Source organism: Tachyglossus aculeatus, chromosome 4 (genome assembly GCF_015852505.1).
Source record: "Tachyglossus aculeatus isolate mTacAcu1 chromosome 4, mTacAcu1.pri, whole genome shotgun sequence".
NCBI classification, from domain to species: domain Eukaryota; kingdom Metazoa; phylum Chordata; class Mammalia; order Monotremata; family Tachyglossidae; genus Tachyglossus; species Tachyglossus aculeatus.
The window spans coordinates 61735998-61763521 of NC_052069.1; the positions used below are offsets into that span (position 1 = coordinate 61735998).

General features: G+C 43.3%; 1 protein-coding gene across 3 annotated transcripts; it reads left to right on the top strand.

The window, feature by feature from the left end:
- The first annotated feature begins 1809 nt into the window (after positions 1–1809).
- PRPF38B (pre-mRNA processing factor 38B) lies at positions 1810–27524 on the top strand. Of its 3 annotated transcripts, none has more exons than XM_038744938.1 (7): positions 1810–2152; positions 21127–21195; positions 21420–21571; positions 21652–21712; positions 23641–23670; positions 24618–24841; positions 25454–27524. In XM_038744938.1, exons 1-7 carry the CDS (start codon positions 1859–1861, stop codon positions 26307–26309), a joined length of 1686 nt encoding a protein of 561 aa, XP_038600866.1. In that variant the 5' UTR covers positions 1810–1858; the 3' UTR covers positions 26310–27524. The 3 variants fall into 3 exon arrangements, with proteins under 3 accessions (XP_038600866.1, XP_038600867.1, XP_038600868.1); XM_038744939.1 differs by having other exon boundaries at positions 23641–23658; XM_038744940.1 differs by lacking the exon at positions 23641–23670.

The following is a 27524-nucleotide window of genomic DNA, read 5'->3' on the forward strand; positions in this document are numbered from 1 at the left end:
TAGAAGGGGGAAGGAAGGAAGGAAGGAAGGACTGAATGAAGGAATGGATGGATGGATGGATGGATGGATGGATGGATGGATGGATGGATGGATGGATGGATGAATGAATGAATGAATGAAGAAATGAATGAAGGAAGGAATGAAGGAAGGAAGGAATGGATGAATGAATGAAGGAAGGAATGGGTGAATGAATGAATGAAGGAAGGAATGGATGGATGAATGAAGGAAGGAAGGAAGGAATTCATTCACTCATTCAATCATACGTATTGAGTGCTTACTGTGTGCAGAGCACTGTACTAAGCGCTTGGGAAGTACAAGTTGGCAACATAAAGAAACAGTCCCTACCCAACAGCAGGCTCACAGTCTAGAAGGGGGAATGAATGAATGAAGGAATGAATGAATGAAGGAAGGAAGGAAGGAAGGACTGTATGAATGAATGAATGAATGAAGAAGTGAATGGATGAAGGAAGGAAGGAAGGAATGGATGAAGGAATGAAGGAATTCATTCATTCACTCATTCAATCGTACTTATTGAGTGCTTACTGTGTGCCAAGCACTGTACTAAGCGCTTGGGAAATACAAGTTGGCAACATAAAGAGACAGTCCCTACCCAACAGCGGGCTCACAGTCTAGAAGGGGGAATGAAGGAAGGGGGGAAATGAAGGAATGAATGGATGAATGAATGAATTAATGAAGGAATGAATGGATGAATGAATGAAGGAAGGAATGAAAGAATTCATTGAATCGTACTTATTGAGTGCTTACTGTGTGCCGAGCACTGTACTAAGCGCTTGGGAAGTACAAGTTGGCAACATAAAGAGACAGCCCCTACCCAACAGCGGGCTCACAGTCTAGAAGGAGGAATGAAGGAAGGGGGGAATGAAGGAATGAATGGATGAGTGAATGAATTGATGAAGGGATGAATGAATGAATTAATGAAGGAATGAATGGATGAATGAAGGAAAGAAGGAAGGAAGGAATGAAGGAATTCATTCAATCGTACTTATTGAGTGCTTACTGTGTGCAGAGCACTGTACTAAGCGCTTGGGAAGTACAAATTGGCAACATCTAGAGACAGTCCCTACCCAACAGTGGGCTCACAGTCTAAAAGGGGGAGACAGGGAACAAAACCAAACATACTAACAAAATAAAATAAATAGAATAGATCTGTACAAGTAAAATAAATAAATAAATAGAGTAATAAATATGTACCAACGTATATACATATATACAGGTGCTGTGGGGAAGGGAAGGAGGTAAGGTGGGGGGGATGGAGAGGAGGGAGAGGGGGAGAGGAAGGAAGGGGCTCAGTCTGGGAAGGGCTCCTGGAGGAGGTGAGCTCTCAGCAGGGCCTTGAAGGGAGGAAGAGAGCGAGCTTGGTGGATGGGCAGAGGGAGCAGGGCATTCCAGGCCCGGGGGAATGAATGAATGAATGAATGAATGAATGAATGAATGAATGAATGAATGAAGCCTGCCGACAAGAAGGCTCGGGCCCGGCGCCGCAGCGGTGCGGTACGGACCGGTCCACCCGCGCAGGTCCGGGGGGGGGGGGGAGCCCGCGCCCCCTCTCCCGCTAAAGTAAGTGTCCGCGCGTGCGCGCATGCGTCCGCAAACCCCACCCCCATCCAGCCTATCGCCAGCGCGCGCGGACCCCCCCCCCCAACCGCCCTCCCATGGAACGCGCCGCCCCGGAGGCCCCGCCCCCCGGCCGCGCCCATTGGGCGGGGCCGGTCTCGACGTCACTTCCGCTAGAGGGGAGAGGGGAAAGGGAGGGGGGAAGGGTCGCCATCTTGTTCCCGGGGGCGGTTGTCGGGCGGCGATGGAGTGAAGGCCCGGGCCTTCCCCTCGGACGGGAGACATGGCCAACAACAGCCCCGCGCTCATCACGGGAAACAACTCGCAGCCGCAGCAACACCAACAGCAACACCACCAACAACAGCACCACCAACAACAACACCAGTGCGTCGGCGGGGCCGCGACGAAGCCGGCCGCCTCAGGCAAGCAGGGCAACGTGCTGCCGTTGTGGGGCAACGAGAAGACCATGAACCTCAACCCCATGATCCTCACCAACATCCTCTCCTCGCCCTACTTTAAGGTGCAGCTCTATGAGCTGAAGACCTATCACGAGGTGGTCGACGAGATCTACTTCAAGGTACGGCCCGCGGCCCTGATCCCCCTCCTCCTCCTCCTCGTCGTCATGGTGATCATGATAAGCCTCGGCACAGGCCGTAATCCCCCTCCTCATCGTCGTCGTCATGGTAATCGCGATAAGCCTCAGCATCAGGCGGTCATAAGCCTCATGGTCGTGATAGTCGTGATCATCGTGGCGTTTGCTAAGCGCTTGCGATAATCCTCCTCATAATAATCAGCGTCATTGTCATAACAATCGTCATGATAATCATGGCATTTGCTAATAATCATCGTCGTGATAATCGTGCCATTTGCTAATAATCCTCATAGTAATCATCGTCATGATAATCGTGGCATTTGCTAATAATCCTCATAATAATCATCGTCGTGATAATCATGGCATTTGCTAATAATCATAATCGTCGTCATGATAATCGTGATAATCATGGCATGGGCTAATAATCCTCATAGTAATCATCGTCATGATAATCATGGCATTTGCTAATAATCCTCATAGTAATCATCGTCATGATAATCGTGGCATTTGCTAATAATCCTCGTAATAATCATCGTCGTGATAATCATGGCATTTGCTAATAATCCTCATAATAATCATCGTCGTGATAATCATGGCCTTTGCTAATAATCCTCATAATAATCATCGTCGTGACAGTCGTGATAATCATGGCATTGGCTAATAATCCTCATAATAATCATCGTCATGATAATCGTGGCATTTGGTAATCATCCTCATGATAATCGTCGTCATGATAATCGTGATAATCATGGCATGGGCTAATAATCCGCATAATAATCATCGTCGTGATAATCGTGGCATTTGGTAATCATCCTCATGATAATCGTCGTCATGATAATCGTGATAATCGTGGCCTTTGCTAATAATCCTCATAATAATCATCGTCGTGATAATCATGGCCTTTGCTAATAATCCTCATAATAATCGTCGTCGTGATAATCATGGCATTTGCTAATAATCCTCATAATAATCGTCGTCATGATAATCATGGCATTTGCTAATAATCCTCATAATCGTCGTCATGATAATCATGGCATTTGCTAATCCTCATAATAATCGTCATCATGATAATCGTGATAATCATGGCATTGGCTAATAATCCTCATAATAATCGTCGTGATAATCATGGTCTTTGCTTATCATCCTCATAATAATCGTCGTCATGATAATCGTGATAATCATGGCATTGGCTAATAATCCGCATAATAATCATCGTCGTGATAATCATGGCCTTTGCTAATAATCCTCATAATAATCGTCGTCATGATAATCGTGATAATCATGGCATGGGCTAATAATCCTCGTAATAATCATCGTCGTGATAATCGTGGCATTTGCTAATAATCCTCATAATAATCATCGTCGTGATAATCGTGGCATTTGCTAATAATCCTCATAATAATCATCGTCATAATCATGTCCTTTGCTAGTAATCCTCATAATAATCATCGTCATGATAATCGTGATAATCGTGGCATGGGCTAATAATCCTCATAATAATCATCGTCACGATAATCGTGGCATTTGCTAATAATCCTCATAATAATCGTCATCATGATAATCATGGCATTTGCTAATAATCCTCATAATAATCATCGTCATGATAATCGTGATAATCGTGGCATTGGCTAATAATCCTCATAATAATCATCGTCGTGATAATCATGGCCTTTGCTAATAATCCTCATAATAATCGTCGTCATGATAATCGTGATAATCATGGCATTGGCTAATAATCCTCATAATAATCGTCGTCATGATAATCGTGATAATCATGGCATTGGCTAATAATCCTCATAATAATCGTCGTCATGATAATCATGGCATTTGCTAATAATCCTCATAATAATCGTCGTCATGATAATCGTGATAATCATGGCATGGGCTAATAATCCGCATAATAATCATCGTCGTGATAATCGTGGCCTTTGCTAATAATCCTCATAATGATCATCGTCATGATAATCGTGATAATCATGGCATGGGCTAATAATCCTCATAATAATCATCGTCGTGATAATCATGGCATTTGCTAATAATCCTCATAATAATCATCGTCATGATGATCATGGCATTTGCTAATAGTCCTCATAATAATCGTTGTCATGATAATCATGATAATCGTGGCATTTGCTGAGCGCTTACCACGTGCAGAGCACTGGTCTAAGCGCTGGGGAGGCTACAGGGCGATCAGGGCCAACTTGTAATAATAATAGTAATGATGGCGTTTATTTAGTGCTTACTATGTGCAGAGCTCTGTTCTAAGCGCTGGAGAGGTTACAGGGCGATCAGGGCCCACTTGTAATAATAATAATAATAATGATGGAGTTTATTCAGCGCTTACTATGTGCAGAGCACTGTTCTAAGCGCTGGGGAGGTTACAGGGCGATCAGGGCCCACTTGTAGTAATAATAATAATAATAATAATGGCATTTATTAAGCGCTTACAATGTGCAGAGCTCTGTTCTAAGCGCTGGGGAGGCTACAGGGCGATCAGGGCCCACTTGTAATAATAATAATGATGGCGTTTATTAAGCGCTTACTATGCGCAGAGCTCTGTTCTAAGCGCTGGAGACGTTACAGGGCGATCAGGGCCCACTTGTAATAATAATAATAATAATAATGATGGCGTTTATTAAGAGTTTACTATGTGCAGACCTCTGTTCTAAGCGCTGGGGAGGTTACAGGGCGATCAGGGCCCACTTGTAATAATAATAATAATAATAATGGCGTTTATTAAGCGCTTACTATGTGCAGAGCACTGTGCTAAGCGCTGGGGAGGTTACAGGGCGATCAGGGCCAACTTGTAATAATAATCATAGCGATGGCGATTATTAAGCGCTTACTATGTGCAGAGCTCTGTTCTAAGCGCTGGGGAGGTTACAGGGCGATCAGGGCCAACTTGTAATAATAATAATAATGGCGTTTATTAAGCGCTTACTACGTGCAGAGCACTGTGCTAAGCGCTGGGGAGGTTACAGGGTGATCAGCCTTCCCAGACTGAGCCCCTTCCTTCCCCTCCCCCTCGCCCCTCTCTCCATCCCCCCATCTCACCTCCTTCCCTTCCCCACAGCACCTGTATATACGGATATATGTTTGTACATAGTTTTTACTCTATTTAACTTGTACTTATCTATTCTATTTTATTTTGTTAGTATATTTGATTTGTTCTCTCCCCCTTCTAGACTGTGAGCCCACTGTTGGGTAGGGACTGTCTCTATATTTCGCCAACTTGTACTTCCCAAGCGCTTAGTACAGTGCTCTGCACACAGTAAGCGCTCAATAAATACGATTGATTGATTGATCAGGGCCAACTTGTAATAATAATAACAACGATGGCATTTATTAAGCACTTACTATGTGCAGACCTCTGTTCTAAGCGCTGGGGAGGTTACAGGGCGATCGGGGCCCACTTGTAATAATAATAATAACGATGGCGTTTATTAAGCACTTACTATGTGCAGACCTCTGTTCTAAGCGCTGGGGAGGTTACAGGGCGATCAATCAATCAATCGTATTTATTGAGCGCTTACTGTGTGCAGAGCACTTTACTAAGCGCTTGGGAAGTACAAGTTGGCAACGTATAGAGACGGTCCCTACCCAACAGTGGGCTCACAGTCTAAAAAGGGGAGACAGAGAACAAAACCAAACATACTAACAAAATAAAATAAATAGAATAGATAAGTACAAGTAAAATAAATAGAGTAATAAATATGTACAAACATATATACATATATATATATAATCAGCGTCATGATAATGATAATGGTGGCATTTGCTAAGCGCTTACTCTGTGCAGACCTCTGTTCTAAGTGCTGGTGAGCTTACAGGGCGATCAGGGCCAACTTATAATAATAACGATGGCATTTATTAAGCGCTTACTATGTGCAGAGCACTGTTCTAAGCGCTGGGGAGGTTACAGGGCGATCAGGGCCCACTTGTAATAATAATAATAATAACGATGGCATTTATTAAGCGCTTACTGTGTGCAGAGCACTGTTCTAAGCGCTGGGGAGGTTACAGGGTGATCAGCCTTCCCGGACTGAGCCCCTTTCTTCTTCTCCCCGTCGTCCCCGTCTCCATCCCCCCCATTCATTCATTCATTCAATCATATTTATTGAGAGCTTACTGCGTGCAGAGCACTGTACTAAGCGCTTGGGAAATCCAAGTGGGCAACATCTAGAGACGGTCCCTACCCAACAGTGGGCTCACAGTCTAGAAGGGGGAGACTGAGTTTGTGTTATTCTAAGCCCTGTAGCAGCTTTCACCCCCAACTGAAGGGTTAGTTTAAAATTCAGAATTGGCTCATGAGTCACAAATACTACCATGCTTACGATTAATTAATACACTTAGGTGAAATCACCTAATTCGGAAAAAGAAATCAAATCTGTAAGAGCAAGAAGTATAAAATAATTCAATCTAGTGGCATGAATAGTGATAGTACAGAAAGGACAAGGTGAAAACTTAACAGAGAACCTACCACAAGAACAATGTCAAGGAAGAGAAGCACAGCACCTGTATATATGTATATATGTTTGTACATATTTTCTACTCTATTTTACTTGTACATATCTGTTCTATTTATTTTATTTTGTTAATATGTTTGGTTTTCTTCTCTGTCTTCCCTCTTCTAGACTGTGAGCCCACTGTTGGGCAGGGACTGTCTCTGTATGTCGCCAACTTGTACTTCCCGATTGATCGGGGCCCACTTGTAATAATAATAATAACGATGGCATTTATTAAGCACTTACTATGTGCAGAGCTCTGTTCTAAGCACTGGGGAGGTTACAGGGCGATCAATCAATCGTATTTATTGAGCGCTTACTGTGTGCAGAGCACTTAACTAAGCGCTTGGGAAGTACAAGTTGGCAACGTATAGAGACGGTCCCTACCCAACAGTGGGCTCACAGTCTAAAAAGGGGAGACAGAGAACAAAACCAAACATACTAACAAAATAAAATAGAATAGATATGTACAGGTAAAATAGAGTAATAAATATGTACAAACATATATACATATAATCATAATAATCAGTGTCATGATAACGATAATGATGGCATTTGCTAGGCGCTTACTATCTGCAGGGCACTGTTCTAAGCGCTGGGGAGCTTTCAGGGCGATCAGGGCCAACTTATAATAATAACGATGGCATTTATTAAGCGCTTACTATGTGCAGAGCACTGTTCTAAGCGCTGGGGAGGTTAGAGGGCGATCAGGGCCCACTTGTAATAATAATAATAATAACGATGGCATTTATTAAGTGCTTATTATGTGCAGAGCACTGTTCTAAGCGCTGGGGAGGTTACAGGGTGATCAGCCTTCCCAGACTGAGCCCCTTCCTTCCTCTCCCCCTCGTCCCCGTCTCCATCCCCCCCATTCATTCCTTCATATTTATTGAGAGCTTACTGCATGCAGAGCACTGTACTAAGCGCTTGGGAAGTCCAAGTGGGCAACATCTAGAGACGGTCCCTACCCAACAGTGGGCTCACAGTCTAGAAGAGGGAGACTGAGTTTGTGTTATTCTAAGCCCTGTAGCAGCTTTCACCCCCAACTGAAGGGTTAATTTAAAATTCAGAATTGGCTCATGAGTCACAAATACTACCATGCTTACGATTAATTAATATATTTAGGTGAAATCGCCTAATTCGGAAAAAGAAATCAAATCTATAAGAGCAAGAAGTATAAAATAATTCAATCTAGTGGCATGAATAGTGATAGTACAGAAAGGACAAGGTGAAAACTTAACAGAGATTCTACCACAAGAACAACGTCAAGGAAGAGAAGCACAGCACCTGTATATATGTATATATGTTTGTACATATTTTCTACTCTATTTATTTTACTTGTACGTATCTATTCTATTTATTTTATTTTGTTAATGTGTTTGGTTTTGTTCTCTGTCTCCCCCTTCTAGACTGTGAGCCCGCTGTTGGGTAGGGACTGTCTCTGTATGTCGCCAACTTGTACTTCCCAAGCGCTTAGTATAGTGCTCTGCACACAGTAAGCGCTCAATAAATACGATTGATTGATCAGGGCCAACTTGTAATAATAATAATAACGATGGCATTTATTAAGCGCTTACTATGTGCAGAGCTCTGTTCTAAGCGCTGGGGAGGTTACAGGGCGATCAGGGCCAACTTGTAGTAATAATAATGATGGCATTTATTAAGCATTTACTATGTGCAGAGCACTGTTCTAAGCGCTGGGGAGGTTACAGGGCGATCAGGGCCCACTTGCAGTAATAATAATAATGATGGCGTTTATTGAGCGCTTACTATGTGCAGAGCTCTGTTCTAAGCACTGGGGAGGTTACAGGGCGATCAGGGCCAACTTATAATAATAATGATGGCATTTATTAAGCGCTTACTATGTGCAGAGCACTGTTCTAAGCGCTGGGGAGGTTACAGGGTAATCAGGGCCCACTTGCAATAATAATAATAACGATGGCGTTTATTGAGCGCTTACTATGTGCAGAGCACCGTTCTAAGCACTGGGGAGGTTACAGGGCAATCAGGGCCAACTTATAATAATAATGATGGCATTTATTAAGCGCTTAGTATGTGCAGAGCACTGTTCTAAGCGCTGGGGAGGTTACAGGGTGATCAGGGCCCACTTGTAATAATAATAATAACGATAGCGTTTATTGAGCGCTTACTATGTGCAGAGCACTGTTCTAAGCGCTGGGGAGGTTACAGGGCGATCAGGGCCCACTTGTAATAATAATAATAACGATGGCATTTATTAAGCGCTTAGTATGTGCAGAGCACTGTTCTAAGTGCTGGGGAGGTTACAGGGCGATCAGGGCCAACTTATAATAATAGCGATGGCATTTATTAAGCGCTTACTATGTGCAGAGCTCTGTTCTAAGCGCTGGGGAGGTTACAGGGCGATCAGGGCCAACTTATAATAATAGTGATGGCACTTGTTAAGGGCTTACTATGTGCAGAGCACTGTTCTAAGCGCTGGGGAGGTTGAAGGGCGATCAGGGCCAACTTGTAATAATAATAATAATGGCGTTTATTAAGTGCTTACTATGTGCAGAGCTCTGTTTTAAGCGCTGGAGAGGTTACAGGGCGATCAGGGCCAACTTGTAATAATAATAATGATAACAATGGCGTTTATTAAGCGCTTACTATGTGCAGAGCTCTGTTCTAAGCGCTGGGGAGGTTACAGGGCGATCAGGGCCAACTTGTAATAATAATAATAACGATGGCATGTATTAATCAATCGTATTTATTGAGTGCTTACTGTGTGCAGAGCACTGGACTAAGCGCTTGGGAAGTACAAGTTGGCAACATATAGAGACAGTCCCTGCCCAACAGTGGGCTCACAGTCTAAAAGTCACAGTCTAAAAAGTCTTAAGCGCTTACTATGTGCAGAGCACTGTTCTAAGCACTGGGGAGGTTACAGGGTGATCAGGGCCCACTTGTAATAATAATAATAATGATGATGGCATTTATTAAGCACTTACTATGTGCGGAGCACTGTTCTAAGTGCTGGAGAGGTTACAGGGTGATCAGGGCCAACTTCTAATAATAATGATGGCATTTATTAAGCACTTACTATGTGCGGAGCACTGTTCTAAGTGCTGGAGAGGTTACAGGGTGATCAGGGCCAACTTCTAATAATAATGATGGCATTTATTAAGCACTTACTATGTGCAGAACACTGTGCTAAGTGCTGGGGAGGTTACAGAGCGATCAGGCCCAACTTGTAATAATAATAATAGCAATGGCGTTTATTAAGCACTTACTATATGCAGAGCACTGTTCTAAGTGCTGCGGAGGTTACAGGGCTATCAGGGCCAACTTGTAATAATAATAATAATAATAACGATGGCATTTATTAAGCGCTTTCTATGTGCAGAGCACCGTTCTAAGCACTGGGGAAGTTACAGGGCGATCAGGGCAAACTTGTAATAATAATAATAATGGCGTTTATTAAGCGCTTACTATGTGCAGAGCACTGTTCTAAGCGCTGGGGAGGTTACAGGGCAATCAGGGCCAACTTGTAATAATAGTAATAATAACGATGGCATTTATTAAGTGCTTACTATGTGCAGAGCACTGTTCTAAGCTCTGGGGAGGTTGCAGGGTGATCAGGGCCAACTTGTAATAATAATAATAACGATGGCATTTATTAAGCGCTTACTATGTGCAGAGCACTGTTCTAAGCGCTGGGGAGGTTACAGGGCAATCAGGGCCAACTTGTAATAGTAATAATAATGATGGCATTTATTAAGCGCTTACTATGTGCAGAGCACTGTTCTAAGCGCTGGGGAAGTTACAGGGTGATCAGGGCCCACTTATAATAATAATGGCGTTTATTGAGCGCTTATTATATGCAGAGGACTGTTCTAAGCGCTGGGGAGGTTAAAGGGTGATCAGGGCCAACTTAATAATAATAGTAATGATGGCATTTTATTAAGCGCTTACTATGTGCAAAGCACTGTTTTAAGCGCTGGGGAGGTTACAAGGTGATCAGGTTGTCCCACGTGGGGCTTACAGTCTTAATCCCCATTTTACAGATGAGGGAACTGAGGCACAGAGAAGTTGAGTGACTTGCCCAAAGTCACCCAGCTGACAAGTGGCAGAGCCCGGATTCGGACCCATGACCTCTGACTCCAAATCCCGGGCTCTTTCCACTGAGCCACCCTGCTTCCCGCTGTTGGGTAGGGACCGTCTCTATATGTTGCCAGCTTGGACTTCCCAAGCGCTTAGTACAGTGCTCTGCAGTCAATCAATCAATCAATCAGTCGTATTTATTGAGCGCTTACTGTGTGCAGAGCACCGGACTAAGCGCTTGGGAAGTCCAAGTTGGCAACATATAGAGACGGTCCCTACCCAACAGTGGGCTCACAGTATGCAATCAATCAATCGTATTTATTGAGCGCTTTCTGTGTGCAGAGCACTGTAATAAGCGCTTGGGAAGTCCAAGTTGGCAGCATATAGAGACGGTCCCTACCCAACAGTGGGCTCACAGTCTACTGTATGCACACAGTAAGCGCTCAATAAATACGATTGAATGAATGAATCACGTTGTCCCACGTGGAGCTCCCAGCGCTTACTATGTTCTAAGCGCTGGGGGGGGGGTACAAGGCGATCAGGTTGCCCCACGTGGGGCTCCCAGTCTTCCTCTTAGAGTCTTAGAGAAGCAGCGTGGCTCAGTGGAAAGAGCACGGGCTTTGGAGTCATTCATTCATTCGTCCATTCAATCGTATTTATTGAGCGCTTACTGTGTGCAGAGCACTGGACTAAGCGCTTGGGAAGTCCAAGTTGGCAACATCTAGAGGCGGGCCCTACCCAACAGCGGGCTCACAGTCTAGAAGTCCTGGCTCTGCCAGTTGACAATAATAATAATGGCAATGATGGCATTTATTAAGCGCTTACTATAATAATAATAATAATAATGTTGGTATTTGTTAAGCGCTTACTATGTGCCAAGCATTGCGGGGGATACAAGGTAATCAGGTTGCCCCACATGGGGCTCACAGCCTTCATCCCCATTTTACAGATGAGGGAACTGAGGCCCAGAGAAGTGAAGCGACTTACTATGCGCAAAGCACTGTTCTAAGCACTGGGGAGATTACAAGGTGATCTTCTCGCCTGTGAGCCCGCTGTTGGGTAGGGACCGTCTCTAGATGTTGCCAACTTGGACTTCCCAAGCGCTTAGTACAGTGCTCTGCACACAGCAAGTGCTCCGTAAATATGAATGAATGAATTAACCCCCATTTTACAGATGAGGTCATGGAGGTTCAGAGAACTGAAGTGACTGGCCCAAGGTCACCCAGCAGACATGTGGCAGAGTCGGGATTCAAACCCGTGACCCCTGACTCCAAAGCCCAGGCTCTTTCCATTGAGCCGATCTGCCCAGGGCCGCCCTGCCCCAATCCATTCATAGTAATAATAATGATGGCATTTATTTCAAATCGTGGCTCTGCCAGTTAATAATAATAATAATAATAATAATAATAAATAATAATAATGGCATTTATTCATTCATTCATTCAATCGTATATATTGAGCGCTTACTGTGTGCAGAGCACTGTACTAAGCGCTTGGGAAGTACAAGTTGGCAACATCTAGAGACGGTCCCTACCCAACAGCGGGCTCACAGTCTGGAAGGGGGAGACAGACAACAAAACTAAACATATTAACAAAATAAAATAGAATAAATATGTACAAATTAAATAAATAGAGTAATAAATATGTACAAACATATATACATATATACAGGTGAAGTGGGGAGGGGAAGGAGGGGGAGAGTCAGAGGTCATGGGTTCAAACCCCAGCTCCGCCAGTTGTCAGCTGTGTGACTTTGGGCAAGTCACTTCACTTCTCTGGGCCTCAGTTACCTCATCTGTAAAATGGGGATTAAGACCATGAGCATCCCCCTGGGACAACCTGATCACCTTGTAAACTTCCCAGCGCTTAGAACAGTGCTTTGCACATAGTAAGCGCTTAATAAATGCCATCATTATTATTATGGTTATTAATCCCCATTTTGCAGATGAGGTCACTGAGGCTCAGAGAAGTGAAGTGACTTGCCCAAGGTCACCCAGCAGACGTGGGGCAGAGTCGGGATTCGAACCCATGACCCCTGACTCCAAAGCCCATGCTCTTTCCATTGAGCCGATCTGCCCGGGGCCGCCCTGCCCCAATCCATTCATAGTAATAATAATGATGGCATTTATTTCAAATCCTGGCTCTTCCAGTTAATAATAATAATAATAATAATAATGATGGCATTTATTAAGCGCTTACTATGTGCAAAGCACTCTTCTAAGAGCTGGGGAGGTTACAAGGTGATCTTCTAGACTGTGAGCCCGCTGTTGGGTAGGGACCGTCTCTATATGTTGCCAACTTGGACTTCCCAAGCGCTTAGTCCAGTGCTGTGCACACAGTATGCGCTCAATAAATACGATTGAATGAATGAATGACCTAACCCCCATTTTACAGATGAGGTCACTGAGGTTCAGAGAACTGAAGTGACTTGCCCAAGGTCACGCAGCAGACATGTGGCAGAGTCGGGATTCGAACCCATGACCCCCGACTCCAAAGCCCGGGCTCTTTCCACTGATTCAGTCTGCCCGGGGCCGCCCTGCTCCCATCCATTCATAATAATAATAATAATGATGACGGCGTTTATTTCAAATCCCGGCTCTGCCAGTGAATAATAATACTGATGTCATTTATTAAGCGCTTACTTTGTGCAGAGCACTGTTCTAAGCGCTGGGGAGGCTACAAGGTGATCTAGACTGTAAGCCCAGTGTTGGGTAGGGACCATCTGTAGATGTTGCCAACTTGTACTTCCCAAGCGCTTAGTACAGTGCTCTGCACACAGTAAGCGCTCAAAAAGTATGATTGAATGAATGAATGTACTTCCCAAGTGCTTAGTACAGTGCTCTGCACACAGTAAGCTCTCAATAAATACGATTGAATGAATGAATCAGGTTGTCCCACGTGGGGCTCCCAGTCTTAACCCCCATTTTACAGATGAGGGAACTGAGGCTCAGAGAAGTGAAGTGACTCGCTCAAGGTCACGCAGCAGACATGGGGCAGAGTTGGAATTTGAACCCATGACCCCTGACTCCAAAGCCCGGGCTCTTTCCACTGATCCGGTCTGCCCGGGACCGCCCTGCTCCCATCCATTCATGATAATAATAATGATGGCGTTTATTTCAAATCCCGGCTCTGCCAGTTAATAATAATAATAATAATAATAATAATGGCATTTACTAAGCGCTTACTATGTGCAAAGCACTGTTCTAAGCGCTGGGGAGGTTACAAGGTGATCTTCTAGACTGAGCCCGCTGTTGGGTAGGGACCATCTCTATATGTCGCCAACTTGTACTTCCCAAGCGCTTAGTACAGTGCTCTGCACACAGTAAGCGCTCAATAAATACGATTGATTGAATGAATGAATGAATCAGGTTGTCCCACGTGGGGCTCCCAGTCTTAACCCCCTTTTCACAGATGAGGTCACTGAGGCTCAGAGAAGTGAAGTGACTCGCCCAAGGTCACCCAGCAGACATGTGGCAGAGTCGGGATTCGAACCCGTGACCCCGACTCCAAAGCCCGGGCTCTTTCCACTGAGCTGGTCTGCCCGGGGCCGCCCTGCTCTCATCCATTCATAATAATAATAATGATGGCGTTTATTTCTGTCAGTTGTCAGCTGTGTGACTTTGGGCAAGTCACTTCCCTTCTCTGGGCCTCAGTCACCTCATCTGTAAAATGAGGATTAAGACTGTGAGCCCCCCGTGGGACAACCTGATCACCTTGTAACCCCCCCAGCGCTTAGGACAGTGCTTTGCACACAGTAAGCGCTTAATAAATGCCATTATTATTATTTATTTATTAGGACAGCGCTTTGCACACAGCGCTTAATAATTGCCATTATTATTATTGTTATTTATTAAGCGCTTACTATGTGCAAAGCACTGTTCTAAGCGCTGGGGAGGGTACAAGGTAATCAGGTTGTCCTACGGGGGGTTCCCAGTCTTCATCCCCATTTTACAGATGAGGTCACTGAGGCCCAGAGAAGTGAAGTGACTTGCCCAAAGTCACACAGCTGACAAGTGGCGGAGCAGGGATTAGAACCCACGACCGCTGACTCCAAAGCCCGGGCTCTTTCCACTGAGCCACGCTGCTTCTCATTCGGCCATTCAGTCGGATTTTATCGAGTGCTCACTGTGTGCACAGCACTGGGCTAAGCGCTTGGCAAGTCCAGACCGGCAACAGCTAGAGCCGGTCCCGACCCACCAACGGGCTCATAGGCTTCGCGGCCTGCGGGGCGGCCGGTCACTCCAAAGCAATAGTAACGGCATTTATGAAGCGCTTACTATGTGCAAAGCACTGTTCTAAGCGCTGGGGTGCTTACAAGATGATCAGGTTGTCCCCCATGGTGCTCAGTCTTCATCCCCATTTTACAGAGGAGGTCACTGAAGCCCATCATCATCATCATCAATCGTATTTATTGAGCGCTTACTATGTGCAGAGCACTGTACTAAGCGCTTGGGAAGTACAAATTGGCAACATATAGAGACAGTCCTTACCCAGCAGTGGGCTCACAGTTTAAAAGGGGGAGACGGAGAACAAAACCAAACATACTAACAAAATAAAATAAATAGGATAGATATGTACAAGTAAAATAAATAAGTAAATAGAGTAATAAATATGCACAAACATATATACATATATACAGGTGCTGTGGGGAAGGGAAGGAGGTAAGATGGGGGGGATGGAGAGGGGGACGAGGGTATAGTCACACAGCTGACAGTTGGCAGACCCGGAATTTGAACCCATGTCCTCTGACTCCAAAGCCCGTGCTCTTTCCACCGAGCCACGTAATAATAACGATGGCATTTGTTAAGTGCTTACTATGTGCCAAGCACTGTTCTAAGCGCTGGGGGCGGGGGGAATACAAGGTGGTCAGGTTGTCCCACGTGGGGCTCACAGTCTTCATCCCCATTTTACAGATGGGGGAAACTGAGGCTCAGAGAAGTGAAGTGGCTTGCCCAAGGTCACCCAGCAGGCACGTGGCGGAGCCGGGATTAGAACCCATAACCTCTGACTCCCAATCCCGGGCTCTTCCCACTGAGCCACGCTGCTTCTCCATCGTCTTGAGTGAGCGTTTACCCTGTGCAGGGCACTGTACTAAGCGCTTGAGCGGATCCAGCAGATCACGCGGGGGCGTCCAGGCCGTCGGTTTTTTGCGGGCGGGGAACGTGTCTACTATTATATTTGTTCCGTCGTGTTTATTGAGCGCTTACGATGTGCAGAGCACTGGGCTAAGCCCTGTTACCTTGTACTCTCCCACGCTTAGTGCCTTCATTTATTCAGTCGTGTTTATTGAGCACTTACTACGTGCCGAGCACTGGACTAAGCGTTTGGGAAAGTGCAGTAGAACAATAAAAGTAACAATCCCTGTCCCCGATGAGCTCACAGTCTAGAGGTGGGGAGTCCAGTGCTGTGCTTCCTTCCTTCCTTCATTCATTCATTCAATGGTATTTATTGAGCGCTTCCTGTGTGCAGAGCACTGGACTAAGCGCTTGGGAAGGACAAGTTGGCAACATCTATTTTTAGACTGTGAGCCCACTGTTGGGCAGGGACCGTCTCTATATGTTGCCAATTTGTACTTCCCAAGCGCTTAGTCCAGTGCTCTGCACATAGTAAGCGCTCAATAAATACGATTGATGATGATGATGATCTAGAGACGGTCCCTACCCGACAGCGGGCTCACGGGCTAGAAGGGGGAGACAGACAACAAAACAAAACATATTAACAAAATAAATAGAATAAATATGTACAAATGAAATAGAGTAATAAATACGTACAAACGTATATACAGGTGGTACATATATTCAGGCTGGGTCTGGGAGTCCGAAGGACCTGGGTTCGAATCTCGGTTCCGCTCCATGTCTGCTGGGTGACTTTGGGCAAGCCCCTTTTAGACTGGGAGCCCACTGTTGGGTGGGGACTGTCTCTACATGTTGCCAACTTGTACTTCCCAAGCGCTTAGTAAGCGCTCAATAAATACGATTGATTGGTTGATTGATTGTCTGGGCCTCAATTCCCTCATCTGTACAGTGGGGTGAAAGACTGTGTGAGCCCCATGTGGGGCAGGGACTGGGTCCAACCGATTGCTCTGTATCCACCCCCGCCCTTGGAACAGTGCTTGGCACGTAGTAGGCGCTTCACAAGTCCTACTATTAAGCGCTTAGTACAGTGCTCTGCACACAGCGCTTGATAAATACGATTGAATGAATACTATTATTATGAATAATAGTAATGATAAGTATGATCGGCGCGGAGGCTTGTGAGGCCGCGGCCTCCACGTCTCCCTGGTGTCCTCCGCGCCTTGTGGCCGGGGGTGAGGATGAGGATGGGGGTGAGGGTGAGCAACACGAGCCCACTGTTGGGTAGGGACTGTCTCTATTTGTTGCCAACTTGTACTTCCCAAGCGCTTAGTACAGTGCCCTGCACACAGTAAGCGCTCAATGAATACGATTGATTGATTGAGAGGAAAGAGAGGGGCAAGAAAAGGGGGGAGGGAGGGGAAAAGAAGGCCCCGCCACCCTCTCCCCCACATTGAGCACTCAGTTAAGGAACCAGAGACCCAGGGGGGTGTTCGTCCCTTTTTTTGGGTGGTATTCGTCCAGCTGTTACTCCGTGCCAGCCCCGAACTAAGCGCTGCGGTTGGGCACCGTCCCTGTCCCTCCCGCAGTCTTAATCCCCATTTCACAGATGAAGCGACTGCAGTACAAAAGAATTCAGTGACTGGCCTAAGGTCACACAATAATAATAATAATAATGGCATTTATTAAGTGCTTACTATGTGCAAAGCACTGTTCTAAGCGCTGGGGAGGTTACAAGGTGATCAGGTTGTCCCACGTGGGGCTCACAATCTTAATCCCCATTTTACAGATGAGGTAGTTTAGGCTCAGAGAAGTTAAGTGACTTGCCCGAGGTCACACAGCAGACTTGTGGTGGAGTCGGGATTCGAACCCATGACCTCTGACTCCAAAGCCCGTGCTCTTCCCACTGAGCCATCAATAGACAAGTGTGGCCGAACTGTACTTCCGAAGCGCGTAGCACAGCGCCCTGCCCCACCGTAAGCGCTCAGTGAATACGACTGAATGAATGAATGAAAGTGGCAGAAGTGGGATTCGAACCCAGGCCCTCTCTGTCCAGCAGGCCACGCCGCTTTCTCTCCCCGAACCGGACCTCAAACGCTGCAGGGAATAAAGTGACCTATTGTCCCAAACACATGTTCGCGGAAGTGTTTAGATGTAGACGGTGAGCCCACTGTTGGGTAGGGACCGTCTCTACGTGTTGCCAACTTGTACTTCCCAAGCGCTTAGTCCAGTGCTCTGCACACAGTAAGCGCTCAATAAATACGATTGATTGATTGATAACTGTGTGGGATGAGTTTGACTCCTCACCCTACTGCAGAGGTGTGAACAGACTGGACGAACAGTTGTCAGGGATTCAAACATCGGTGCAATAGTAGATGACCTTAAATTGGTCTTGCTGAGGGGGGTCCAATCAGTATTTCCGTTGGTATTCACACAGACCATTCCGCTGTGCCACGAAATTATACAGAGTCAGCCCACTAAGTGCATGAGAAAACACTCCTCCGACCATCAATCAATCAATCAATCAATCGTATTTATTGAGCGCTTACTTTGTGCAGAGCACTGTACTAAGCGCTTGGGAAGTACAAGTTGGCAACATATAGAGACAGCCCCTACCCAACAGTGGGCTCACAGTCTAAAAGCCCCATCGCCCCAAATACTTTGAACCGTTAGTAAATTGGATACATTGTACTTTTTATTTTAATTGTTAGAGAGCTCATTCAAATCACCAGAGTGAACCCTAGGTCTCAGTCGGCTTACATTTATTTTCATTCAGCCTGCTTTTAACTAAATCGTCATTTTCATACGCTTTGAGACGGCGTGGCCTCTGCAGATTTAAATGAATTAAAATGAAACCAGTGAGAGGCAAACTACTGTGTTAATAAAAGAAAGCTTTAGAAGGTGATTTTCATAGAAATTTTCCATGGGTACGCTTAGTTAAGCAGTAATATAAAACTTGTAGCCTTCCCTTGAGGAAACTCGAGGCTATTTGGGGAGCAGTATTCAATGCCCTCCATTGTATTTTGCAAATTGCAAAATTGCTAAGTGAATGCACTACTCTTCCCTCCTGTTTTAAAGTGTAAGCTCCTCGTGGGATAGGGACTCTGTCCAGTCTGAAAAGCTTGGACCTACCCCAGTGCTTAGAACAGTAAGCGCTTAACAAATACCGTAATTATTTAGTAGCAGTCGTTGATTTTGTTATTAGATTTCTGTTTTAGCAAGAAAAAGATCTGGATCTGTATATTCACATGAGATGACTAAAGTTTTCTGCGAGGAAGCCCAAACTAATTTTATCTTTTTATTCATTCATTCAATCGTATTTATTGAGCGCTTACTGTGTGCAGAGCACTGTACTAAGCACTTGGGAAGTACAAGTTGGCAACATATAGAGACGGTCCCTACCCAACAGCGGGCTCACAGTCTAGAGGGGGAGACAGACGACAAAACAAAACATATTAACGAAATAAAATAAATAGAATAAGTATGTATGTTTGTATGTATGAGTAAGTAACTCAGACTGAGATTTCTGAATGTACTCATTATTTAGTGAGCACTAAATATTGCATTTTGGGGAAGCTTTGAAAGTAAATGTATTTTAAAAGGAAACAGTCCATTAAGTAGTTTTTTTTGTCACAGCCTCTTTATATAATTATATAATATAATAGCCTCTAGATATAATCTCTAAATTTATGCCTAATAATCATTTTAGAGTTATATGCTTTTAAACGACGGAAGTGTAAGGTAACAATTTGACAAAATAATCTAATATTCGGATAAGTGATTTTAGTTCTATAGGAAGTTTTTTGGCAGTAGCTTACATTTTGTTTTTCATGTAGTTATTTCAAAAGATTACTTTATTTTTCCTTCCTTGTTAGATTTCATTTCCTTCATAGCCTTTGTCTGTTGAATGTAGTGATGACTAATCAATCAGTAGTACTTGAGACATCTGATATCCCTGTCCCAGAGCACTTAATGTATGTTTCTTGAAATTATTATAAATTATATTAATTTCTATCTCCCTCTCTAGACTGTAGGCAACAGGGCCTGCTAATTCTCTTATATTGTACTCTCCCAATCACTAAGAACAATGCTCTGCACATAGTAAGCGCTCAATAAATACCATGAATTGCTTGATTGAGTGCCTGTCAGTCAAAGGTATTTGAGTGCTTACTGTGTACAGATTGCACATCATGAGGGTGGGGTGAATATCACATGCTCAAAGGGTAGAGAGCCAAGTGCTTAGGTGATACTGAAGGGAGAGGGAGTTTTGGAAAAGAGGGCTTAGCTGAGCATGAGAAGTGTTCGAGAGAATAAACAAAATGAGTAAGACAGTATTCCCTAAGACAGTATCTCTATCTTCAAGGAATTTGCAGCCTGATTTATATGTTGAGTATATTGGAATCAGTATGTGGAGTGTGAGCCATGTGCCTTAGAGTTCTCTACAAAGTCAAATTATGTACTTTAGCAATCGTGTCAGATTGCTAGCATACATTTTTTTTCTTCCCTTTTTCAATCTGTAGGTCTGCACAACCAGTAAAGTGATAAAACTGGTCTTTTGTTCTGGATCGTCATGCTATTTGTTTGTATTTTAATAAATTATTTATGGGTCTTTACCTTGGAACAATACTTGAGTAGAACAATGTCTGTGCCTTGTTGAAAGCAATTTAGTATTTATGTATTCTTTAAGAAAGGTAGACTGTAAGCTTGTTGTGGGGCAGGGATTGTCTGTTTATTGTTATACCGTTTTCTCCCTAGCACTTAATACGGTGCTCTGGACGGAGTAAGCACTCAATAATTACAGTTGACTGACTGATTCCTTCGAAAATCTGCACTCCCGTTTAATTGTAGAAACATTAAGCAGTACCAGGGGGGCAACATAATAATAATAAATCAGTTACTAGTGTTTATTGAGCACCTACTGTGTGCTGAGCCCTGTACTAAGTGCTTGGGGAAGTACAGTACAATAAAGTATTGTTTATTACATTGCCAAAGCACTCTGCTGAATAATCAGATTAGGCGCTTTATGTTTTATTGGGTCTCACAATCTGAGAGGGCAGGGAGCAGATATTTTATACCAGTTTAACAGGTGAGGAAACTGAGCCACAGAGAGGTAAAAATGGCTTGACATACAGCAGGCATTGGCGGAGTTCGGATTTAAAGCCAGGTGTCCTGACCCCTGGTCCGTGACGCTTCCAGTAGGCCGCTCTGTGTGTCTCTCAGTTTGTCAGTTAGAAGTGCTGCTTGGATTTTTAAAGATGTAAGCTTTCTGTTTTGAATAAAAAAGTCTGAATGTCATTATAGAGGTTTTTCTTAATATTTACAGGTCACACACGTCGAGCCATGGGAAAAAGGAAGCAGAAAAACAGCCGGCCAGACAGGGATGTGCGGAGGGGTAAGTAGAAGTACGTGCATTCTTAAATTTTTCTGTGTCTGGCAACTGCTCTTGCGTAAAAAATAAATAAAGTTACAGACGGTGTTCTCTGTTCTCACGTGGGCATTTAAATGCCACTTATGCATCCGGTAGCAGGTTCTAGAGTAGGAAAAAAAAAGCAGGTCTAAGAAGGTGCGAATTTTGGCGTTAGCTGTCCATGTTAACCATTTTGTTTTCTCCTGAAGGTGAGAGGTGTTGGAACTGGTGGAATTGTTTCTACAGCTTTTTGCCTGCTGTACAAGCTATTTACCTTGAAACTTACTCGCAAACAAGTGATGGGTCTCATAACGCACACTGACTCTCCATATATTAGGGCCCTTGGATTTATGTATATAAGGTAAGCCATCGTGCATTTTGTGGTCAGACATTGCAGAATACTCAAATACTGTAAATTACAGCTTTCTTTTCTAACTTCAGGTACACACAACCCCCTACAGATCTATGGGACTGGTTTGAATCCTTCCTTGATGACGAAGAGGTATGTCAGCAAGGGTAATTTGTTTTTTGTTTTTTTTTTCTGGCTGTTACCATGTTTTACACGGAATATTCTGTAGCGACTGTCAAATTTTATCCTTTACTCAAGCTTGCTTTTAGATTGAGTATTCAGATTATTGTCATAGTTTTTTTAAGATTTGTGGCTAAATTCACTATGAAGGCTCACCTGAAAAATCAGATAATCGTTGTAGCGTTTAAATTTTCAAAGCCCGGGTACATTTTAACTGTTTTCCTTTTTGTGTTTTAACGACACTCTTAATATAGGGAACTGAGCTTGAATGTGTCCTACTATCAGATGATCAGTCTTATTAGTCACTGACTTTAAAATGGATCCTATTCCTAAATTGAGGTAACAAAAGACAAATCTGGAAAACATTCATCCGAGCTTCACTAGTCAGACTTTTTTGATTTGGTTCCACTTATCCTTAGCTTGTTTCTTCCAGATAACAATAACTACGTCCTCTATCTTTGTAAAGGTAAGGGAAAGTGCTAATTAGTTCTTCTGTTAAAGGTGAATCTTTGTCTTTTTAAATGTAGAGTTAAACATGCTATTTGGTAATGATTGCCATTATGTTGGGGTGGGGGGAAGCGGCGGGGGCTTGTAGAAACTTCATCCTGATATTAAATTATTCCTGATATTTAAATTATTTGTATCTTTAGAGGATTTGTGTACTCGTGCACCTGGGAAGTACAGGAACTGTCCCCGTGCATTTGCACCCGGGGCCCATTGTGGGAACTTCCCTAGCCTGCAAAAGCAACTTTGAGAGAGACATTGACTAGAATAAAAACAACTGCTTTAGGAGGAGTTACCTTTACAAGACCTATTTTTGTCCAGAAGAAATATCACTTGTACCACCCTAAAGTGCAACCCCTTACTTGCCCACGTTTTTTTGTCGAGGGTAAGCGTGTCAAGAGAGAATAGATCTCTTTGAAAGCTGCCTGCTCTGTTTTGGGGTACCCGAGAGTTGCTCTGAAGAACTGCTGTTTTTAACAGTGCTGTAAAGGTTTTCCATTTAAAGTTAGTAAGTCACTGAGTCAAGTCAGTTAAGAAAAAGGATGATAAAAAGAGGATTTTTTTTTTAAAAAAAAATGGGAAGAGTAAAATTATGCTGAAACATACCCACGTTTCTGAAACGAATATTCGTGTTTCATTTGCATTCAGAAGTCATTACGCATATCTACTTTGCTAAGATTTCACTCATGTCCATTCAGAAATCTGAAGGAAAATTGGTTTGGAGGGGTCTGCATTTTAAAGTCTTTTTTATTTCCTCTTTTTTTAATGGGATTTGTTAAGCACTTGCCATGTGCCAAGCGCTGTACTCAGTGCTGGGGTAGATACAAGCTAATCAGGTTGGACACAGTCCCTGTCCCACACGGGGCTCACGGTCTCAGTCCCCGTCTTACAGACGAGGTAACTGAAGCACAGAGAAGTTAAGTGCCTTGCCCAGGGCCACACAGCAGATAAGTAGGAGAGCCGGGGTTAGAACCCAAGCCTTTCTGACTCTCGGGCCAGTGGGGCCTATCCACTGGGTTACGCGACTTCTCATTTGAATTCCATTCAGTTCAAGGGAAGTGTTTCCAGTAGTAGATTTTTCTAAATCTGTTTTTAAACACCAAAAGTCATTTTAAGTCGGTTCTTCCCTGACGCAGGAAAACGAGTTCAAATTGAAATTACCCTTGCGTATCTCTTGTGCAGCCACCCACGGCCATACAGCTGGTATCAGGAGTAATTAGCCTTTAAAGTGCTCAAATGCAACGTCCAGTTCAGTCAGTCAGTAGTATTGAACGTTTAGAGTTCACACGTAGAACGAAGGAGAGAAACCAGGCTTGTGATCGCGCCCCGAAAAGTTGACAAAGTTTATTTTTGCTGTTGGATCAAATTTTGGCATTGACACTTGTCTTCCTCCCCAGCTCCCAGTACCCCCCAAAGTATGTTTCACTGTAAGCATGAATTTTTTTTTCCTCTTCCCTATTAATCTGGTTTCTGAATGCTTCGAATGTTCAAGTAATCTGTTTTTATTGTGCATACCAACCCTAGGTGTCCTGTTTAAGCTAACCTTATTGTTTTCTTCTTTAGATCTCTGCAGCGATTATATATGGAAATACTGTATATCTGAACACTTAAATGTGTGTGAGTGCAAGCAGTTTTACCTTTAGATCTTGTTTTCCTGTTTAGATAACAAATCTCACTTTCCTTGTGTGCTTGCACTATAGGTTTGGGACTGACAATAGCTGACTAACATGTCCTGAGCTGTGAGAGGGCATAGCAAGAAGGCCTTCATGCGGTAATGACCCTTTTCAGAGACAATGGTCATCATGGATTATGCGTTTCCAATTATTTGTTCATTTATTTATTTTTTACATGACAAAATTAGAAACCTCACTGCTTCATGGCAGTTGGTTTGCTATTGCTTCCAGTTTTATTAGGGCGCCATTCCTTATCAGAAGTTTCCTACGATCCATTTTAGACCGAAAATGCCTGACTTAGTCCGTACGTAAAGAGGACAAAGTGCCGGGTGTGATTGTGTGCAGACGTCTTTCCGAAAATGACTTTGAAGTTATTTAGTCATGTGGAATTTAAGCCTAAAACTGTTCCACATAGCCAGATGATACGAGAACCTTTTTTCATTTTCCTGTTCATTGAGATGATAATCCCCGTTACGGCCAGGCAGCTGCAGGGTTTGTGTTCACCTGCATGCAGACAGTAAGCCCTCGAGTCTACCGATGTCTTTGATTTCCAGATTAGAAAGGTACACAAGTTGGAATTTCTCTTAGAGTAGTTTTTTTTAAAACTCGAGATTCCAAAGATGGTAATTTTGTAGTGCTCTTTGATAAATAATCCAGGCATTTTTTGACCATCAGGATATCTCTCTTTGTGTTTTTCGTAGGATTTGGATGTGAAGGCCGGTGGAGGCTGTGTTATGACCATTGGAGAGATGCTTCGTTCTTTTCTTACCAAGCTAGAATGGTTTTCTACTTTATTTCCAAGAATTCCCGTCCCGGTGCAGAAAAATATTGATCAGCAGATTAAAACGAGGCCTAGAAAAATCAAGAAGGAGGGGAAGGAAGGTGTCGAGGAAACAGAAAGACACGTCGAGCGTAGACGTTCAAGGTTACAAACGAACTTTTTAGACTCCGTACCGTAATCTGCTGTTTGTTTTGTTAGCTGTGTTAAATCGTTGTGGTCGTCAATGATCTTTATTTCGCGCTGACTGTGAGCAGATCACTGTACTAAGCGCATGGGAGAGACAGACATTAACAGAAATGAATAATTTATAATATACTATTATATAATATATAATTAATTATATATTAATTATAATATATGATATACTGTCTTGTAATAATATGTTGATTATATTATATATTATAAATATGATAATTTGTAGATATGAGCATAAGCGCTGTGGCCGCAAATACTAAAGGCCCAAAGATCACAGATTCAGGTGTGTGTCCAACATACACCAGTCTAATTTTGAAGACAGTCTTCTCTAACCTCCTAATTTTAGTTCATTCTCTGATTTTTTTTCTTTCCTCCTATCAAAATCTGGTCTCTAGCTTAATGCGCGCTATCTTTCAGCCCAAAAGATCATAATTTAATCTTTATAAGCCTGCTGAATTTTAAATTACCCTGGTGACTGCCAGGGTGGAAAAGATTGGTTTAGATTATTTAATACTTACCATAGGGTTATATTCAGTTACCTTTTTTTTTCCTTCATGCTAGGTCTCCAAGGAGATCATTGAGTCCGAGAAGATCCCCTAGAAGATCAAGAAGTAGGAGCCATCATCGGGAAAGCCATGGATCTTCCAGCTTTGACAGGGAATTAGAGAGGGAGAAAGAACGGCAGAGATTAGAACGTGAAGCTAAAGAAAGGGAGAAAGAAAGGCGAAGATCCAGAAGTCTTGATCGGGGGTTAGAGCGCAGACGAAGCCGGAGCAGGGAAAGGCATAGAAGTCGCAGTCGCAGTCGTGATAGAAAGGAGAGGAGAGACAGGGATCGAGAAAGAGAGAAGGAAAATGAACGGGGCAGGAGAAGAGAGCGGGACTATGATAAGGAAAGGGGTAATGACCGGGAAAAGGATAGAGAAAGGTCAAGGGATCGGTCAAAAGACAGGAGAAGTAAGAGTGAAATTGAGGAGAAGAAGCATAAGGATGAGAAAGATGAAAAGAAGCACAGAGATGATAAGAAGGATACCAAGAGAGAGAGAAGACACAGTAGAAGTAGAAGCCGAGAGAGAAAACATAGAAGTAGAAGCCGGAGTAGAAATACGGGGAAGCGCAGTAGAAGCAGAAGCAAAGAGAAGTCAAGTAAACATAGGAATGAGAGTAAAGAGAAATCAAATAAACGAAGTAGGAGCGGCAGCCGAGGAAGAGCCGGCAGTGTGGAAAAATCCAGAAAACGGGAACATAGCCCCATCAAGGAAAAGCCCCGAAAGCGTAGCAGAAGCAAGGACCGTGCCCACAAAAGAGATCACAGCGATAGCAAGGACCAGTTAGATAAACATGATCGTCGAAGGAGCCAAAGTACTGAACGTGAGAGCCAAGAAAAGCAACATAAAAACAAAGATGAGACTGAGTGATTTCTTTTGGTGGGGGGGGGCGGGGTAAAAGTGGATCACATTGAATCCTATAAATGTTTGATTAAATCCTGCTTACTTTTTTTTCCTTAAAGTTGAGATTGTGCAGTAGTTACACACTCTTCGACCTCCCTATAGGCTGCAAATTTTCATTTTCTATATTTGTGTAGGGAAGTGCCTTTGTAATCCCATTTATTGCGTTGAAGGTTTCCACCCGTTTTAGTTCAGACACAATGCGAAGATTGTTCTTGCATTTTTATTGTTCAATTGTTTCTGAAATGTACAGCCTGTACATATGTCCTGAAAATGTTTTAATTCCTTTGGCATGGTTGCCATGTTGGTTAAATTTGTATAAGGCAATAAACTGCCACTAATTCTACTCTTGTTTGGTAGACGTGGGATTATGGTTTCTGTACTGAAGTTAGCATGGCCATGCTTTGCATATTGAATGCCGAAGACTTTGAGAATGGGTCTTGAATGCGTATAACAGAAGTATTTATGTGCATACAATGTACATGAAGGCTGCAATTCTAGGGAAAACTTTCATGTCTATTGTATCTGTATCTTAGAAGGCTCTTAATGTATCACACCCTTAGATGCTCCGCAAAAAAGTTATCATAGAATGAATTTCAAGGAGTTAGCCCATTTCCGATGCAGTGGTACAAAATGCAGGCTGCAATTTGTTTAGTTGTCCTTTTAGAAATCTACCTCAAAGGGACACTTAGCCTGAAATTTATGCACACGTAATTTTTTTTTTTTTTTAGAAGTTCGGAAAATCCATATAATCATTTATTTTCCCTTTGCCCATTCTTGGCCCCTTTTTTTAAATAAAAAAAAATGAGAGAAAAACCAATACCAGCAGCCTCGCATTCACGTAGCATCCCTACACTGACTTGTGGAAGATTGGGTGACGAGAGATGATTTGGTAAAGAAATAGATTAGTCTCAAGCTTCCAAAGCGTTTTTATAAATGGAAAGTATTTAAATTATGAAGCACCTCGAGAGTGTCCTTTTTTAAATTCATAACATGTTTTTTATCAATAGTGAAGATCGCTGTTTGAGTTGAGAAACTTCATCTAGAGAAGTAATTGTAAAACTGAGTAATGCAATCATGCATTATTATGGAAGAATTACCAGTCAGTAGGCTGTTTTAATGATTTATGTATTGAACGAGGAGAACCATCATGAGTCTGGAATAAACACTGGATTGAATCCTTTA